The following is a 17,723-nucleotide window of genomic DNA, read 5'->3' as shown; positions in this document are numbered from 1 at the left end:
TTGGGCACAAACCTAGGTCCCTGATGATTTCAGAACTTTACTCCTAATTCCTGACTGGCTAGATTTGGCAATGATTTCAGAACTTTACTCCTAATTCCTGACTGGCTAGATTTGGCAAGGTTTTCATTTTGCTATTTTTCTGCATTGTTGGAATCCTTTATAACACAGTGGTACGATTTTATGTGATTAAAAAAAGATTTTAATTAGTTCATTCTAAGAGACAGACATGGGCACAATACTTGACACTTAGCTTATATCACTTCCCAGAATTTAAGAAGAAAGAGAAAAAATTCATTATTATTTTTTTAACAAATATTTATGGAGCGCCCACAGCTGTGCCAAGCAATGGAAAAAGATGAAAGAACACACTATTACAATAAAACGCATTCGGTGTTGGAATGGGGCATTTAATGACCAACTCTGTGTGGGGAGGGGCAACCAACCGTGCCTGGGGAAGACCGGAGACCTCGTCTAAGAAGAGAGGAATGAAAAAGGGCACAAGGAATTCACAAGGTTTAACAAGTAGCTGATCATTTTTAAAATATTTACTCTCAGTGCTGAGTATACCATCTCCTCCAACAAACCCCAGGTGGGACCTTGGCCCTTCCTTCACCAGAGAACTCGCAGGAGCTCCCGGGATCTTTAATGCTGATAAGCAACCTGTTGGACCACAGCTGATGTTCAGCTGTCCAGTCATTCGAGCTCCCACTCTGGGGGTTGAACACGTGAAGGGAAGTCACGCAGGCTCAAAATCCCAAGCGCTGCTCCAACTCCCTAAAGTACTGTCATGTGTCCTGAGCCGTCTCTGGGGGCAGGGCTCAGGGCACAGTTCTGAAGGAGACCAGTCACAGCTGGATGTGCAGAGGCGTATGTGTTACTTAGGCAGGTTAATAAATGGTCTTACTTCTCCATCCTCCTTGTCAGCTGTCTGGAGTGAGTGGGAGAGAACGCCATTCTAACCATGGACAGCCAAGAAGGTAACATGCTCACAGACGTTGCAAAGCCAGCTTTATGTCAACTTGTCACGTGAGTTTTCAAATACCACAAATGGGTGAGCATGATTTCTGGGGCAAGGCATGGCTGTCCCAGCCCACCCTCTGTCAGTTGTGGCCCAGCACTGAATTACACACATGGCCCCAGATGTTCCATCTAGGGTCCTGGGTCAATGTCTCTGTCAAGAGACATTGCTGGCAGTAGTGGCCTTTAAAAAGAAACTCAAATGCAAACACCATTCAAGAGTTGTTCCTTCCACAACTTCAAATTTTTTTTTCTTTTGCAGATCCAGCATTAAGCATGATACCCGGTAAAGATAGGAGTAACTGTCGGGACAGTGGTTAAGACCGAGGGCTCTGCAGCCACACTGCCCGGGTCAGATCCTGGCTCTGCTGTGCGACCTTGGGCAAGTTCCTTAGGCCCACACTCCCCATGCCTCCGAGCCCCCAAACCTTAAATAAAGACGACGGCATCTCCCTCACAGACCTGCTATGAGCATTTAATAAGATCATGGTTATGAAGTGCTTAAACAGTGCCTGGCATGTAAGTGCTATGTAAGTGCTTGTTCCAAACATAGAAGTCCCAAATAGCTCCCAATTCCATTTAAATAAGATGTAACCTCAGGCCAGAAGCAAGCTTCTTCTCAGCCCAAGCCTTAGAAATATCCTGTGCAAATAGCCATCAAAGCGGCTCAGACACCGGCTCTGCTGGGAGAGTCCATCCCCACTCCATGAAGGCAGGGCCTGCATCTTATTCCTCATCGTCTCTGGGCCCAGCAGAGTCCCTGGCCCGAATGGGTGCTCAGTGAACACACGCTTAACTCCCCCTTAAATAGAGGAGAGCGGGAAACTGAGATCTAGGCAAACACAAAAGAGCTCACTCTCTCTGTGACCTTGCAGTGCCACCCATACTCACACAGGGCTGAATATGATTTCGGGGACAAAGGATGCTTCCTGTGGGTTTGTGGCTTGGCACTAATTCAGGCATGTGGGCCCAGATGTTCCACCTAGATCAGCGGCAGATTCCATGCAGCTACTCCTCTTTAACAGACAGAACACGGTTTACAGGCTCCAGGCTTACCCAGCCCTGGGTCACACACAGTGCTGAGACCTTGGCACACACTTCCACGTCTTACCCTCCTAACAATTATCACCGACCCCCATTATACAGACGGGGAAACTGAGGCCTAGAGCAGTTAAACAACATGCTCAGATTGGCCAGCTGGTGGGTAGAGGAGCCAGGATTCAGGTCGGCACCATCAACCCCTCCACCCCGTGATATTGACAATGAGGTGCAAGGTGCCCTCAGAGGTCAGGCCCTCACGAACCACCCAAGCTGATAAGCCAAGATAACACGGGCCTGTCCTTTCTCCCACAAGAGGCAGAGAATGGAAGCTGCTGAGTCACTGAAATGACTGTGATACTCACTCGACCAGGAATTCCAAGGGTGTCCAGGAGCTGAAGTCGGCCTCAGGCATTGATTTCCTGTTCATCGGTGTGTCCAGGGTAACCCTGCGAGCACCGAGATAGGCATGTCACATGTGCCTCCCCCTCAGAACAACAGCTGCCCCGGCCCTCCTTGGCCAGGAAAGTATGTGGAGAGATCACACGAAGATAATCAGAGAGAGGCCAGGAAGCCGTCCACAATTACAGAGATCACATCCCAGCCTGACTCAACCAAGCGCTTCAGAACTCACCCCTCAGGCAGACAGGAACAAAATGAAAGGGCCATGTTTTGCCTTTTTTCTAAAACACTGTCTTTACTAAAGTAAACTGTTCTGCTGTTTATGTCTCCATTCACTCCCTAAAATGTGGCAGACTCATTTCTCAGGTTTTTGTATGTGTAATCATAATATTCCTTTAAATATGGGGAAAAGACAGCCTCATCCTTCATTTTGTGGCTGTTTTCCATGAAATCTTCCATTTTTCAGCAAGGGAATACAGAATTCAGGTATGTATGACTTTCCCAAGAACCTTCAGGCCTCGGAAATCATTCAAAAATCGGAAATCATTCAAAATAGGAATCACAGAAGCCCACAAATGAATACGTGGACAGCCCAGTCCCCTAGCAGACAGACATCCTCTTTATAGGAGCACAGCTAAGAGACAAGCCATTTGGTCCTGGAATCCCTCCAGAAACCTCTCCCCGTAGTTTCCCATATTCTTCCCCAGGCTCCCCCTCTCCCATCCCACAAACCTAATACAGTCTCTCTTCTACACCGACCTTATAATGACTTGAAAGACAGAACTACAAATAATAAAATTAAATGTGTAAACTATTTTTTAACAAGGAGGGAGGGAGGGACAGATAGAGGGAAGGAAAAAAAAACAAGAAAGAGGCAACAGAGACCCATCCCATCAGCCAAGCAACCATTCTGGAAAGCCCAGGATAATCCAAAACCTAAACAGGTACCTTCAGGGCCTCTGGTGAATTTCAGAAGCCAAGGTGACGGCACACACGCACCCCTGGTGTAGAGTGACTCTAGGACACATGTGGATTCTCAGCCATGGGGCAGAAGTGGGGGAGACTCCCCAGCACTTACGGGAGCACGGCGATGGCAGCAGACCCGGACGGCATGCCGCTGTCCTTCCCGGCCAGGCTCTGGCAAAGCTGGTGAACCGCACCCTTGGCCATGCCGTAGCCAATCATCCCTGGGAAATAAGGAGAAAGCATTTCAGTGACCACTGGCCGCCACTGGTATGTCCAAAGAACACCATGCCAGGGTCCAGAAGAGGACGGGAAAAGAGAACCAGGGACGTCCTTGGAGAGAAAGTGGAAGGGACATAACCTTCTATTTGCCTGGTACTTAATATTTATCACAGAAGCCATGAGGTTAATCCTATTTTTATTGCTAAGGAAACAGAGGCTCGGACAGGGTGAGTAATATGCCCAGGCTCACACACAGACTCGCGCCGAGGCCAATGGAGAGGTTAAAAGCCAAGCAAGAGTTCTGAACCCCTGTATCAACAACTGCTTGTGAGCGGCCTGCACACACCCACCCTGGGTGCCCAGTGGGTCGGCAAAACCGAGCAGTCATTTGAAGCGCAGGCTTTAGAGTCAGGCTGAGCAGGTTCAAAGCCCACCTCTTCCACTTACCACTAAAGAAATCCAGGCGGGTTCTCAAAACCTTTCTAATCCTCAGTTATCCCATCTGTAAAATGGGGATAAAGTACTTAATTCTAGGCTCAGGACAGGGCGGGACTTCCATAAGCGTTTCCCATCAGATTAATAGAAGTGCTATGGCCTGGAGTCCAACTCCTTGTTTAAAGTATACCATCTGGGGAAATTCCTTAGTGGTCCAGGGTTAGGACTCGATGCTACCACTGCATGGGGCACAAGTTCGATCCCTGGTCCAGGAACTAAGATCCCACAAGCCACGCAGCACAGCCAAAAAATAAAAAAAGTATACCATTTGAGCAATTGTGACATATGGGCATACAAGCTACCTACTAGCCTTCCTTTCCTCCCATGAGTCAGCAAATGCTTGCTGACAGAAGTAAGGCATGCCTTCTTTTATTGAAATACAGTTGATTTACAACATTGTGTTAATTTCTGCTGTGCAGCAAAGTAATTCAGTTATACATCTATATATTCTTTTTTTAATATTCTCTTCCATTATGGTTTATTACAGGATGTTGAATATGGTTCTCTGTGCTTCACAGTAGGACCTTGCTGTTTATCCAGTCTATATGTTGAATACAATAGCTTATTAGGACAGGGTTCTGTCTGAACCCCCAGACACATGGCAAGCGAGGTCTCTCTCCTCTCCAAAGTTCCCCACAGCACCCAGCTGTAGGTGCACTAAATGCAGCTATCACAGTAACAAAGAATGGTTAATTGCTGTCAACACCCCTCCACCTTCGGAAAACCACGACTTCCAAAGGTCAGCAGTGCCCTTAAAAACCCCAGCAGGCATGCTGTTTAAAGAATAACAACTGAGGAGGCATCAGAGGTCCAGGGGGAGGTGGGGCTCACAGCCCAGCCAAGAAACCAATCACTGAACCGCTTCCACAGTAACCTCAAATTGCAAAAGAGGGTCAAGGTTTCAAAAAGTTATTTAGAAGTACAAGAAGAATATTTCACCAAACCTGGCTTCTCTGTTTAATTAGGGGCAGGAGGCCAACAATGGCAGGAAGATCTAATAGTAATTAAAATAAACCAGTGCATGAATCTCATTCGTTCAGCCCCTGTCCCCAGCAAACTCCTAGGACTCTCTCTTCATTCCACTCAAACAGCATGAAAGCAGGGAATCGGATGAAGAAAGAAACAAGCAGCCAGCAGCCAGCAGCCCTAATGGTTTAATTCCACAGAATTCTACACAAAGCGGGTAAGGGCGTCATTGGCAAGATATGGAAAAAAATGCGTATCATTAAGAAGATAAAAACTGTCTTTCCAATTACAAAATGATCAGTGTCGTCCCTAAGGACTGATTTCCAAACATAAAACAGATCCTTAAATGGTAAACAAAAGTGATCACCATCACTTCCATACAGTTTATGCCCCAGTGGACAGTCTACAAATACAACCTTGGACATAGGAGGGTGAGGGTTGTCTCAGTATCTTTCCAAGTGAAAAACTTTCTATTTTTGAACAACTTTTCTTGGGTTTGAGGGACTCCTAAGCCTGCTCATCACCTGCTTTCACAGATTTCCCCAGATTTTTCTGGGGTCCGAATCAGTTAAAAGATTTCGTGACTCAAATAAGTTTAACAACATCTAACTAACGAGCTGCAAGATGAACAAATTTATTAACATCTGAAGCAAGAGTAACTGAGCATAAGTAAGCCTGGAGTAAATAATAATAATAGTTCACATTTACTACTGACTCTAATACCTTTTCTAAACCATTTACATCCATTAAGATGTTTACAAGTCACAACTACTATATAAAGGAGGTATTACTATTTACCTTCATTTTATGGATGACAAAACTGAGGTTCAGAGAGGTTAAGTAACTTGCCAAATATCACACAGCAACTAAATGGCAAAACCACAATACAAAACCAACCCGTGTAGTTCCAGATCCCATAGTCTTAATCAGTATCTGAAACTATAAGCAAAGAATATGTACAAACCAAAGGCAAGTAGAAGACTGTTTTGTCCTTCAGAAAAATTAGTCTTTCAGTCCTAGGGTTTTTTTTCAATGTCAAGCTATTACTCATTTCTCTATTTACTTTCTAGTACCTCTGCTCTATGTCACCTTTAATAAAAATCAGATCTTAACCCAACTAGCATCTAACATATGCACAGCTTTAATCATTGCAATAGCCACGGACTTGTAAGATCACCTGCTCTGAGAAACATGATAAGAAAATGAGTGGCAAGAAATTATTAATTTGTAACAGCCTCACAGTTAAGTTAGTTACATTAAAATCAAAAAAGGTGCTCAAGGTTTCCACCACTTACTAAAGAGATCCCAAAAAATCTCCCCCCCCTTTTTTTTAAGAAGAGTTCAATGTAGGTAGTCTTATAGATAAGACAGTTTCTGCCTCCCTGTGCTAACTCCCTGACCCCCTGCTTAAATTCTTTTAGCCCGATCCCAAAGGGAGAGTGATGGGTTGAACTGTGCCCCCCAGCCAAATTCAGATATTGAAGTCCTAACCCCCATACCTCAGAATGTGACTGTATTTGGAGATGGGAGGTAATTAAGTTAAAATGAGGTCATTAGGGTGGGTCCTAATCCAATATGACTGGTATACCTCTAAGAAGAGGCAATTTGGACACAGACAAACACAGAGGGAGGACAATGCAAAGACATAGGGAGAAGACAGCCATCCACAAGCCAAGGAGAGAGGGCTCAGAAGAAAGCAACCCTGCTGACACCTTGATCTTGAACTTCTAGCCTCCAGAACTGTGAGAAAATACTTATGCCACCCAGTCTGTGGTACTTTGTTATGGCAACCCTAGCAAGCTAACACAGGGAGTACAAAATGCAAAGGGAACTTGGATCTGCATGATGTAACGAAAAAGCACAGAATTTAAAAATGATCAGGATTTCAATTCAATGTACGTTTGCAACTTATTTTTTGCATAACCCAGACAAATTACTTACCCTAAGTTTTAGTTTCCTTATCTGTAAAATGAAGAAGATAATAATGACCTCTACCCCAGGATTAAATGACTATATATAATAAGACTTACCATGGGCCGGGCACTTTGTACATATTAATACCTCTAACACCTTATAACTACTCTTCAAAGTAGATATTACTGTCACTATATTACAATTAAGGAAACTACAGCAGAAATATCGTCAAAGAGAACAAATGATTTGTTCTAGGCCACACAGCTAGGGTGAAGAATCTACCTCAGCGTCTCTCGCTCTACAGCTCACAGTATCCTTGGGACACGTGAACACAATGTGACTATTACCTAGCTGATAGCTACTGCAACACCATTCATTCCCTGGGTGCATCACAGATAAATAAACAAGATGAGGGGCTGCCAGATTACAGCGGTCCTTCACCACCGCGAACATGAGGACAATGCAAATGAAAAGATCAGGAGTTTTTCCCCTAAAAAAATTTGGGCCTAAAAGGAAGCAAAATCCATCAAACTGTAAAGCACCTGAGAGGGTAAAGGGCTTTAATTGTCCTCATCTCACGGAAGTGTCCAGCAACCCCAGCAAGCAAGTATTAGCATCCCCATTTCACAGACAGGGAAATGGAGGCTCACCCGGAGTCCCATCCAGGGCGGCCTTGGCCCCTGCCAAGGTCAGGAGGCCTCCTTCTTTGAGGTGCTTGGTGGCCAGGTGGCTGGAGATGGTCGACGTCCAAATGCTCTGCTTCCACATCAGGTCACAGTTTTTAAAGAGAGCTGAGCAAAGAAACACACGAGGTGAGCATTCACAGGGAAGAAAATGACAGGTGAGCTCGACTCATGGCGCCCAACACTCCAGGAAGCCCTCACAGCCACTCTGTGTCTACAAGGAGATCTAATACAAACAGCCCAGGGCTTGCGGTCAGAGACACGGGTTCGAATCCAGGCCACGTGATCACCTGAGTCTCAACTTCCTCACCTGTAAACTGGTAAATGTCAGCCAATAAATGAGGACTGTTGACAAATATGCAGGACTGGCTTTAATTCAAACATTGTCCTACTTCATAAAGGGCATTAGGTCTATAATTAGAACCTATATATCTAAGTCAGGTTTTATCTGTGATAAAGGGACTATTACCATCTGGACATAAAGAGGGCTTTTATGGAGCTACATTTTTTTATGGCTGAAAGTTTAATGCCAGCTTTAAAGACGCTTTAAAAGAAAGCTGAAATAACAACCATTTTGCAGTTGTTTTAACCCTCTGGCCTTCCAGAGATGTGAAGAGGAATAAGTGGTAAGGAGTGTCACATCACCAGCTGAACAGTTGTCCTCTTCCTCCCTCACAGGACACACAGAACCCAGTGAAGCTGCACCCATGACCCGGAAAGAGAGACCTCCTGATACAGGAGGAGGGGTTTTCAGTAGGTGACAACCAAGGTACTGCATTTCCCTGCTAAAAAGAACTACAAAAAAAAAAAAAAAAAAAAAAGGATGGACCCACATGTATCACTTTTTGTTACCAAAATACACAAAAGGCCATCAGGGTGTTTTGCCAACCTGATCACCACACAAAATACCAATTTCCCATTTAAGTGTGGTTCACAGAAAATCAATTCCTTTTTAAATGGCTTTGGCTGATAAATGTAGAAGGAATGATAGAATTAGAAAACTACCATTTTCCAGTCCCCAATGGGATGACTGACTCAGGTAGAGATTACCTACCAATGGATGCTTATAACCATTAGGTTTTGGGAATCTGGGGTTCTCAAGGTGTTTGGGAACAGGATATTCATACACGATGCCAAAGTACCATCCCATAGGTCACTTATAATTGCAAACAGAAAAATGAACCTTTATGATGGAAATCTATCAGCTTGCCACCTTAACCAAGCACGAAATTTGGCATCACTCTGGATGGAGAAGGTCATGTGACATGGTAAGCTCCCTACGTGATGCAGTGTGAAGTCCACATCACTCAGGAAGCATTCTCACCTCAAAATATTTGACCTGAATCTAAGCAAGCCTCTAGACCTACCTTCCAGTTCACAGGAAATACCAGGGACAGAGGAACAAGGTAAATGATACCTTAAAGAAACAGTTTGACAAATTCAGTGTGGGTGACAGTCTATATGAAAACTGCCCTGGACCTGCCAAGTCTGTCACAGGAAAAAAAAAAAACCATTCTAGATTAAGAGACTAAAAACAACAATAAAATGCAGTACATAAACCCTGACTGGAACAAATTTAGAGAAAACAACTATGAAACATATGGAATAAACTGAGGTAATCAGAACATGAGCTGATACTATTAATCTCATAGAATCACTGTTAATTTTCTTAGGTATGAGAATGGTATTACGATGTGGGAGAACAGCTTCATCTTTGGAGGCGCATGTTGAAATACAGTGAAGTGTCAAATTGCTTTCAAATGATCAACAACAAAATACACACACAGAGGACACACATGTAAGAAAGCAAGAGAATGCAAGTATAGCAAATGTTAACAAGGATTGAATCTAGACGGAGGACATAAGGGTGTGCGCTGAACTGTTCTTTCAACTCTTCTGTATATCTGAAAATGTTCGTAATAAAAAATGGAAAATATACTCAGCTTTAACAAAAGCTCGGTTTTGAGTCCTTTTGACCTTCAGAATGATCTCTCCATTCCATTCACATCCCCCAACTCCCAGTAATAAGCCCTGAAAGACTGGGGTAGAAACAATGCTGATTTCATTTCGTCTCCTTTTTAAATGTCAATCTCAAGGTCCCTCTGCCCTAACCCCCTTCTATGGGAAGTTTTTTCTTTATCTGTAACACGGGCTGTTGATCCCTACCTCACAGCTACGGTAAAGCTTCTGAGAGACATACAGGAAAACATCTGACCTGACACGTAGTATAGACCCATCCCCATGCACCTGGACAAAGAGAAGAGCAAAATGACTAACTCAGAAAAGGACTCACACTTGGACTTGGCATTGCCCCCAGCCCATCCTCCAGCCACACAAAGGATCGCATCCACCTTCTCTGCACCCAAGAGCTTTCCAACCTCAGCCGTCACCTGAAATAAAAGGGTTGGGAAGATGCACTGTCAGGTAAACCTCAACAGGCTGACATCTTTACAGTCACCTCTATTTATTTTTCGCTTCTTAAGTCAGTTCACAGTACCTGGCAACTAATACTTTGAAAATAAGTTGCAGGACCAATTTATAATGCACATTTGGATAGTGAAGCTCGACTACATTTCAGTGTGATTTTTATAAAGCAACCCAGTCTTCTTCTGAACATCTAAAGGGTGGAGACATATGCATCCCTGGAATAAAACAATAAATAAAGTAGGAAAAGTTTTTTAAAAAATCACCTAGGGCTTCACTGCCTACAGCTAGCCTTGTGGTATACTTCTTTGCCGACTTTCTTTGCAAATCACAGAATCATAATCTGAAATAATCAATTCCACTCTCCTTGGAATACAAGTATCCCATTAACTGCAACTCCAAGGGAAAAAAAAGCCAAAGAGAAATTATTTTTTTTAAAAAGCAATAAAAAATAGTCAACAGCAAAATGTTGGTAAATAATGAGTACATGGGGGTTCATTTTAATTCTCTATTTCTGTCTGATTAAAATGTTTAAAGTGTTGAAAACATATACATGTCCTTTTGTTACAATTTATTAAAACAGAAGTCTGACAAGACAGACAATCCTGGTCATTACCCATGACCCTTTTCCATATTTTTCTGGAAGGCATCTATGCTCACCACTATACCATATTTTTTCTGGAATGGCTGAAAGGACCACAGCCTCTCAATAGCTTTGTTAAGATCAATCTTCTTAAGACTTAACACAATGGTGATAAGTGTAAATGGTGTTAATTCTCCCAGCAGTAACATTTCAGTCTCTGACTGCTTTCCTTAACTATTTCCGAGCCTTAAATTACTTTTTCAAGGGACTTCCCTGGCGGTCCAGTGGTTAGGACTCCGCACTTTCACTACGCAGGGCACGGGTTCAATCCCTGGAACTAAGATCCTGCAAACCATGAGGCCCAGCCAAAAACAAAAATTACTCTTCCAAAGAGACTGCATTAGCAATGGAAATCAATCTTTCCTCTCCGTACATTCTATACCTAAAGCTTTCATTTTAAGAAGATTTCTGAATATCCCTTGGCAAGTATCTCACCTAATCGTGATTTAGCTTTTGCTGACCTTTTGCCTGTTACCCTGGTTCCCCGGCTGCCCCTCCCTTGATTTCTAAGCCACACCCTGCTGCCAAGAGCCCAGATCCCAGCTGCAGGAAATTGGATCATTTCCGCTGACCTCTGTACAGGCACACAACCTGTGCTCTCTACTTTTTAGGGAAGCATGGAGCCCGTACCAACAATGCACCTGCTTGATTTGTTTTTTTACAACCTCTGTCTTTTATTTTTATAATAAAATTAAAACGAGGCATTTTAAAACTCCTTCCCCTTAAATTCTGCTTTCTGCCCAATAGTCTTCTAAAGATTTAGTACTTCTCTCACTTCTTCATCTTATCACTGTCATCGTGAACTTCCAATCCAGGGGGCCAATTTTACATGTATTAGGATTGAACTTCCTCTTCTGGAGCTTTAGAAACAAAAACTGGATGTCATGTTTTTGTCCAGAAATTCTTAATTGAGTGACTGGGGGATGAGAGAGTCTCCTACAGGAATGGTTAAAGATTTTAAAAGCTAAGCTTATAATAGTGAAGGCATTTCCCAATCTTCATCGTAAAGATGCATTGTATGGTCAAGACTCAGATGCGGACAACTTCACATTCCAAAAGGGATACAGACATCAGAAACCTGCAATTAAAGGAGCAGGAGAGACGCTGATTACAGAGAACCACGTCTGGAGGAGCTGCTGCTATCCAAGCCCAGGTGCCTTCCTAGCATTTGGTTTTAGTTATCATTACTTTATTCACATGAAGCTATTTTGCTGAGAATCAACTTAAGGTACAGTTAAGAGCACAGACATCAAACCCCCACTGCCCAGGTTCAAATCCTAGCTCTGCCACCTACTAGCTTTGACCTTGAGCAAACACCAGGGACTTTTTTGCCTCAGACTCCTCATTTCTAAAAGGAAGATAAAATGAGAAACTGTTTTACAGAGATTGAGTTAATGCAAATGCAAATACGGCACTTAGTATGGTATATAACACACAACGAAGCCACGTCAAGTTTTACTATTAGGTCCATTAAAGACAATAATATAATTAAATATAGGAAACATTGAGAGCATATTATAAAAAGTAAGGACAACAAAAATCTACATTTTGGAATAAGTCAGCTGGGTTCCTATATTCTAAACTATGTCAAACTGATGCTTTAGGAAGAGCAAATGAGCAGTTACAGTATAGTCATAATTTATTTGGGCTTTTTGGGGGGGTTTTGCCACACTGTACAGCATACAGGATCTTAGTTCCCCAACCAGGGATCGAACCCAGGCCCCCTGCAGTGGAAGCGCAGAGTCTTAACCACTGGACTGCCAGGGAAGTCCCAGGGTTTTTTAAAAAATTTTAGATTTATACATGTATACGTTTGGAGAAATGGACTAAAATATAACAAAATATTAACTGCATCGTGAGAACAGAAATGATTTCCTTCTCCTTTTTGCTTAACTGTATTTTCTACATCATACATGCACTACTTTTAAAATTTTTTTAATTTGTTATAAGAAATAGCTGAGGGTTGGCATGAGAACCATATAAAGCACATCCTCATGCAGCTGGTGGGAACAGCTCTTTCAGAAAGGCAGAACCGCTTAAGAGCATCTCAGATATTTATACCAAGATATCCAACAAATTGTTAACAGTGCTTCCTTCTGGGCAGGGGGAGGTGACACTATCACAGAGAGAAAGAGGGGTATTTCACAATTTACCTATATATTTGTATATCGGCATGTGGGATCCTCCCGGTCCGGGGCACGAACCCGAGTCCCCTGCATCAGCAGGCAGACTCCCAACCACTGCGCGACCAGGGAAGCCCCAAAGCCTATGATTTTATAATTAGAAACAACCTGCTTTGTTAGTATTCTTGCTTTGAACGGGGGGGGAGCCCACTTTTTAGAATGTATGCTAATATATAAATAATCAGAGATAGAGACGAAGAAGTTCACCACAGTATTCTTGATAATGGTAAAAAAAAAACCTTGCAAAAAACTTAAATGTATAATTAAGTGCAAACTAAACAAACTGTGGCCAATCCACACAAAGAAAAATTACATGTCAACACAGGTTTTATTAAGTGATCTGAATAAGTATCTAAGTTAAAGGTTAAGTTTTTACAAAAAAGCTGACCATGACATATAAAATACGAATTTATTTCAACTTGTAAAACTAGTAACATACAGTATGCATAGTTTGTAAGACAAGAAAATGGGCCAAAATGTGAACTAACTAGTGAGCTAACTAGACATGAATTATGGGCTATTTATCTTTGTGGTTTTTTTCATTTTTTCCAAATTTCCCTCCATGAGCACAAATGGCTTTCATAATTAGAGAAATAATACCTGAAAAAAAGGAAGAGCACACAGCCGGTGGAACCCTATCCCCAGCGTTCCCCTACCACATGCGCGGTAGGGCCTTCTCTAGACTTACCTGGTCAGCCTGCTCCGTAAACGAGTCTGTCATTTTAACCAGGACGCTGGCACTGGCCTCTTCATTCTCCACGACGTCGATGCTGGCGACCCACTGGATCAAGGAGAAAACAGCTTCGGTCAAGAGACAGTCAGTTGTTAAAGATCCATGCCCAGGAACTCGGGGAGTGGAGGCACATAAGAGGCTTTACATGAAAACCACCTAGAGAAAGTATCTAGCAACCGACCTCTTGCACTCTTTGCAGGGCATCTGGCTTCAGCCAGTGTACCCCTTACTGAGCCCCAGGCTAGCCCATTCTGCCCCCAAACACCTCTTCCTCTTCCACTCCCACCTCTGAAAGTCAAACCCTGATCGTGCAGAGACCCCCTAGACCAGGGGTCTGCAAACCTTTTCTGTAAAGAGCCAGAGAGTAAATATTTTAGGCTTTGCTGGCCATACAACCTCTGTTGCAACTACTCAACTCTGCTATTATAGCTGGAGAGCAGCCATACACAACAGTAAATGAATCAATGAGTGAGAGTGGCTTGTGTGCCAATTAAACTTCAGACACTGAATTATGAATTTCATATGATGTTCACATGTCACAAAATATTACTCTTCTTCTGATTTCTTTTCAACCATTTAAAAATGGGGAACTATTTCAAGCTCTTGGGCTCTATGAAAAAAGGTGTCAGGCAGGATTCAACCCACGGAGAACTGGAATTTTCCGACCACTGTCCCAGAGCATAAAGGGATGACTGTGGGTTCAGAAATCAGATCAGGCTTTGAATCCTGGTTCTGCCCTATAGAAGCTTTCTCGGTCACCCACTCTGCAGAGGTTCCTCACCTGTAAAACGGAGGGTTGTCAACAATGAACGGTGTTAGTGTGAGAAGTAAATGGAATGTAAGATTCTACAGCTGCTGGCACAGGTGACACATGGTTCTTACTCAGAAAGCTCCAAGGTCCGGGAGTCTGAAGGTCCCAGAGATAAGCATCTCCACCACAAGCTTTGAAGAACACAGCATCCTTTCAAAACACTCACTACTTCTGTGTCACAGCCATGGGGGATACTGAGACAAAGAAAAGGTTCTATCCCCACCCTCCCGGAGCCCCCAGGAAGAAAGGCAGAGAAAGACAGGAGAGTCACAGGTAAATCAGCTCCGCAGATTCACCAAGTCAAAGGGCCAAAGTGCCCGCACCGGGAGGAAGCACGGCCCTTGTATCTATAATGTAGGTGGATACAGGAGCCCTGTATTAAAGTTACAGGAAAGAGTAAAGGAAACTAAGAGTATGTAGGAGCACAGTGCTTGGCCTTTGGCTGGCAGTCCTTAAATGTTCCCATTGTCACCACCATCCACGGCTGCAGACCTGGGAAGATACCCTAAGACAGGTAAATGGTGGGAAGGTGATGTATTTAGAATCCTTCAAAGCATATTCCTATACCAGATTGTGAGTAAGAAGAAAACCCTGGCACCCTTTCTCTCTGGTCCCAGCGCACCCTTGCTCAGGCTGCTGCTAAGTAAACACCCACGAAAGCTCCCCAGAGTGGGGTCCCTGACCCCGCCACAAGCTCGGCGACAACCTCGTCTCTTCCTTGCTGCTTTCTGGGGAGCGGCTACTGATTATGCAAAGTAGTAGAAGTAATCTTTGCAAAACAAAATGCTTTGCAGGCTTCAAAGTATCACATATAACGGAAGCAAATGGAACAGAGGTATATATCAATAATATATATGTATATATATCAATAATAGCTAACATTTAAATAGCTTTTACCACGAGTCAAGCAACTTACAATTTATGCACAACGACGCCATTCATCTCATTTAATCTTCGTAACTCCCCTAAGGGATAAATACTATTATTATCCCCATTTTACGGATGGGGAAACTGAATTTCTCTGACGTTAAGCAAGCCGTTCATGGTCATAGGGCTAGTAACCCCAGGCAAGCAGAGTGATTCCAGATCCTTCCCTCTCATTACCTCTTCCTCCGTCTCTGTTCTCTCGAGTCATGCCAGACTTTCCGGGCCTGGAAGAGGCCGACGGAGCAGCCGCCGCATGCCCCCGAACCTTTCTCCTTGGAGAGCAAAGGCCCTGCACCTCGGGCCACGGGGTACGCACGCACTCGGAGACAGAACAGACGTGTAGACGTGTGCATACATGTGCAATCACCCATGTCTGGGGGTGCTCTGGGGCCCCCAGCTTCCTTCCAGACCGCGCTCCGGCGCTGCGCCGGCAGGCCCCTCTGGGCCCCAGTCACCACGGTGCCCGCCCGCAGCCCGCCGAATTACCCAGTTGCGGTCGCGGAACGCCTGCACGCATCGGGAGCCCAGCGCGCCCCGGCCGCCGTACACCAGCACCCGGCGCGTCTCCCCAGCTACCGCCGCCATCCTGCTCCTCCGGCTCGGCTTCCGCTGCTCTGAATGGCCCTGAGCACGAACGTGGCGCTCCGCCCCGGCCGCCTACCCCGCCAAGAGGGACCGCCCGTCGGCCGCACCCGCAGCCGAGCCCGCTGCCGCCGCCTAGCGCGCAGCCACACTCGGCGAGCAGGGCCGCGCCCCCTCATCCCCCGCCCGCTGCCCGCCCCAGCCCCAAATAAACACCCACGCGCGGCGAGAAGTGATCTCGAAGTGCGGTTTCATTTTAGTGTGCACAGCAAGCCTACGACAAGTTAGGAAACTGAAACAGGAGAGTCTCAGCCACTTGCCCAGAAGAGTAGGAATTCGAACCCAAGTCTTCAACGGGGTTCTGCCTAACCACACCTCCATTCAGCCTGGAGGAGCATGCGCTTGTTGAAGATCCGTCAATTCCCGCAGAATTTTTCGAAAGATAACTGCTTAACCCCTAAAACACCAAAAATTGACATAGGTCCATCATTTGGGGCAGAGATAGGATGCAAAGGTATTACACATGGCCTGCCTTCTCAAAGCGTGCTTCATGTTACAATAAGGATAACGAATGTTATTGGTCACTAACTAATGTGCCAAGCACTCTCGTAAGCCTTTTATAAGTATTTTGTTGTTCATTACCAGAAAAACATTTGCTATGTCAAGGTTATTGTGATGAAGACAGCTGTTGCATTTCAGAGACCTGATCTCCAGCCCCAACCCTGACATCCAGTTTTCTCAGGAGAGAAATGTCTGGAATAGCACATCCCCTGCCTACCACAAAGGGTTGCCGCACCATCAGGGGTGAGCAAGCATACGGTAAAAGCCTTTGTACACCGCACAAGCTGTGGAGACACTCTTTATTTTCATTGCGGAGAGACCACAGAAGTGAACCCCCATTAGAGGGAAGAAAACTATTCCCATCACCATGTCTCTCTGCCCCTCTGTGCTCTCCAAGTGAGATTCCCAGAAGTCCTGTTGGTTAACAGGGCAACCTCCTGAACTCCCTCCAGAGCTCTGTGACCAAATAAGGAATTTCACTGCCGCTTCTGCCCCACTTTGCCCCCAAAGCTACTGACAATGACTGTTACCAGTCTCACATGATGTGAAGTTGACATTCAGCAATAGACTAAAAGTTAAATTTTTAAAGCCACAGTATAAGATAGAAATCGTGGAATATTTCATTCCTTGTGCCAGTAAATCAAAAGAAAAGGACAGATCTTCACTCTTAGGAGAGACAAAGACCCCAGCAGGGTGATGGGAGATTATTATTTGCTAACACATTAGAAAAACACTTTCCTTTCCCGTTTCAGGTGACACAACAGGTGGGGGAAGGGGGGAAGGGTGGAGATAAAGGGGGGCTGTACGTGTTGGGGTCCAGGTTTCCCCAACAGTCACAAATTAACTCTGACTCAGGCTGCAATTTTACCCGCAGCAGATTCACCCAGTGATAAATTTAAGAATCATAAAGCCTTGTTTACACATTTCAATTAAAAGGCTTGAGAACAGAGGTCATTTTGTGGTATTAATAACACTTCTAGGGATTCTGACAGCAGTGACATTTTAGAGAAAGAAATGCCAGGGCATGCATCAAAGAGATCAACATTTGATACGGTGCATTGTTGGCAACGTTCAAGTGCTAATCATTCCATTTTTGTTTTCCTTCTACTGTACGCATTTTTTGAGACTGGTTAGCATCTCTTTATAGTCAGATCTACCT

At 44.4% G+C, this 17,723-nt stretch overlaps 1 protein-coding gene across 1 annotated transcript in view; it reads right to left on the bottom strand.

Moving 5' to 3' along the window:
• Positions 1-16,157, bottom strand: part of QDPR (quinoid dihydropteridine reductase) — a 17,000-nt gene extending 843 nt beyond the window's left edge. The window contains exons 1-6 of the mRNA XM_024741846.1: positions 15,908-16,157; positions 13,639-13,731; positions 9,994-10,090; positions 7,668-7,808; positions 3,536-3,644; positions 2,421-2,504 (exon numbers count right to left, since the gene is read on the bottom strand). Of these exons, the coding sequence (XP_024597614.1) occupies positions 2,421-2,504; positions 3,536-3,644; positions 7,668-7,808; positions 9,994-10,090; positions 13,639-13,731; positions 15,908-16,006 (623 nt within the window). The 5' untranslated portion in view covers positions 16,007-16,157. The remainder of the gene's footprint in view (positions 1-2,420; positions 2,505-3,535; positions 3,645-7,667; positions 7,809-9,993; positions 10,091-13,638; positions 13,732-15,907) is intronic.
• Between the last annotated feature and the right edge of the window lie 1,566 nt (positions 16,158-17,723).

Source organism: Neophocaena asiaeorientalis, unplaced genomic scaffold, assembly GCF_003031525.2.
Source record: "Neophocaena asiaeorientalis asiaeorientalis breed wild unplaced genomic scaffold, Neophocaena_asiaeorientalis_V1.1 scaffold218, whole genome shotgun sequence".
In the NCBI taxonomy this organism is placed as follows: domain Eukaryota; kingdom Metazoa; phylum Chordata; class Mammalia; order Artiodactyla; family Phocoenidae; genus Neophocaena; species Neophocaena asiaeorientalis.
Note: the sequence above shows the minus strand (reverse complement) of the source record. Positions and strands in the feature narration are given on the sequence as shown.